This window comes from Lipotes vexillifer, unplaced genomic scaffold (assembly GCF_000442215.2).
Source record: "Lipotes vexillifer unplaced genomic scaffold, Lipotes_vexillifer_v1.1 scaffold240, whole genome shotgun sequence".
Classification (NCBI taxonomy): domain Eukaryota; kingdom Metazoa; phylum Chordata; class Mammalia; order Artiodactyla; family Lipotidae; genus Lipotes; species Lipotes vexillifer.
The window spans coordinates 8,005,684-8,007,250 of NW_006797481.1; the positions used below are offsets into that span (position 1 = coordinate 8,005,684).

General features: G+C 50.9%; 1 protein-coding gene across 1 annotated transcript in view; it reads right to left on the reverse strand.

The window, feature by feature from the left end:
* Window positions 1–481: 481 nt before the first annotated feature.
* Window positions 482–1,567, reverse strand: part of TCF7L2 (transcription factor 7 like 2) — a 199,162-nt gene continuing 198,076 nt past the window's right edge. Inside the window, exon 14 of the mRNA XM_007469644.1 lies at window positions 482–887. Within this exon, the coding sequence (XP_007469706.1) occupies window positions 482–887 (406 nt within the window). The remainder of the gene's footprint in view (window positions 888–1,567) is intronic.

Genomic DNA, 1,567 nt, shown 5'->3' on the forward strand with positions numbered 1-1,567 from the left:
AAATGGCACTGCATTCATTGTGCCCTTATGGTTTAAAAACCAGATGTAAAATGATTGGTTCGCAAGCTCGTATTTAATACAAATAATACAGAACCAACTCCTTTTGGAGGGCTGCTTCAGAATTGCTTTTTTTTTTCTTTTTGTTTTTTAATCAGTCTTTTAAAACTAAACTATCCGAACTACATAACAGTTATGTATATATATATATTTTTTAAACGCTACAAAGACTTTAAACAGCTGTTGATAAAAATTTTGGTAGAATCATGAGGTTCTTCTCTCATCTACATATTTAAAAGGAGAAATTGAAATAAGAATGGGTCAAATATTGACCAATGAACTCGATAAACATTAACTAATGTAGCCACGTGGCACAAACGGAAAAGAGGACAAAACAAAAACCTGGCAGAAGGGGGCGCGGGAAATAAAGAAAAGCAGAACGCAACACTCCACAAAAGAGCAACCGGAGCTGAGGAAGGTAAAGCTATTCTAAAGACTTGGTGACGAGGGAGAGCGGCTGCGGCTGCGTCCCGGCCAGAGAGCCGTGGGAATGTAAGGAAGAAGTCGACGGCTGCGCCAGAGATGAGGGAGGGATGGCGGGAGGCAGGTCCAGGGCCCCGTTGGCACAGAGGGCGGGGGCCTTGCCGTGGGCGGCCTCGGCAAGCAGGAGGGCGGGCGGCGGAGGCATCATGGGTAGGTGGGCCAGGGGATCGGGCTTCAGGGACAGCGAGAGAGGCTGGGTCTGCTCAGTCTGTGACTTGGCGTCTTGGGGAGGGGAGCCTAGCAGGTTGGGGGAGGAAGGAGGCGAGTCTAGTAAGCTTCCATCTGAAGAGGGTGGACTGAGGCAGCTGCCTTCACCTTGTATGTAGCGAACGCACTTTTTTTTTCTCCTAGAAACAGGGGAAGAGAGTTATCTGTGAATAAAGGGCAAAGATGCCACGGGAGAGAGTTCTCTAACGCTCAGAGCCGAGGTGACGTCACCTAGCGGATGCCCTGCGGAGGCACGCCCAGCGGCCAGGGGACGATTACAGTCACGCTGGGGTGCCACGCTCACTGAGCTAAGCCTGCTCCAGCAAACCAAGCATGTCAGACCACAGAACTCCCTACCTACCTGCTTCCCCTGCCCCCACTAAATACCCAGTGCCCCCCCCCCGTGCCCAAATATAAGCCAGCAAGCGAAAGGGTACCACCTGTAGACGGCGGCACCGATTTGCCAGAAGGTGGCTAGGGGCAAACTGAGATGAACTCAAAAGTTTGTTATTTCTCTTTTGGCTTAGACACGCCCTCACTCCCCATCATAACCACCCTCCTCCATTTCCACCACTGCCATCCCTACCCCGCCAATGGGGTGTGTGTGTGAGTGTGAGTATGACTGTGTGTGTGTGTGAGAAAGAGAAAGACAGAGCTCCCACCCCAGGTGCCTCGTATCAATCTGAAACTCTCAAAATACTGACTGTTGAGCCCACAGAGCTGAAGGCAGTGCTAGCAAGAGGCTTAAAGGTTTTAACCCATCACCATCACCACCATTACCACCACCACCACCACCACCACCACCACCACCACCACCACC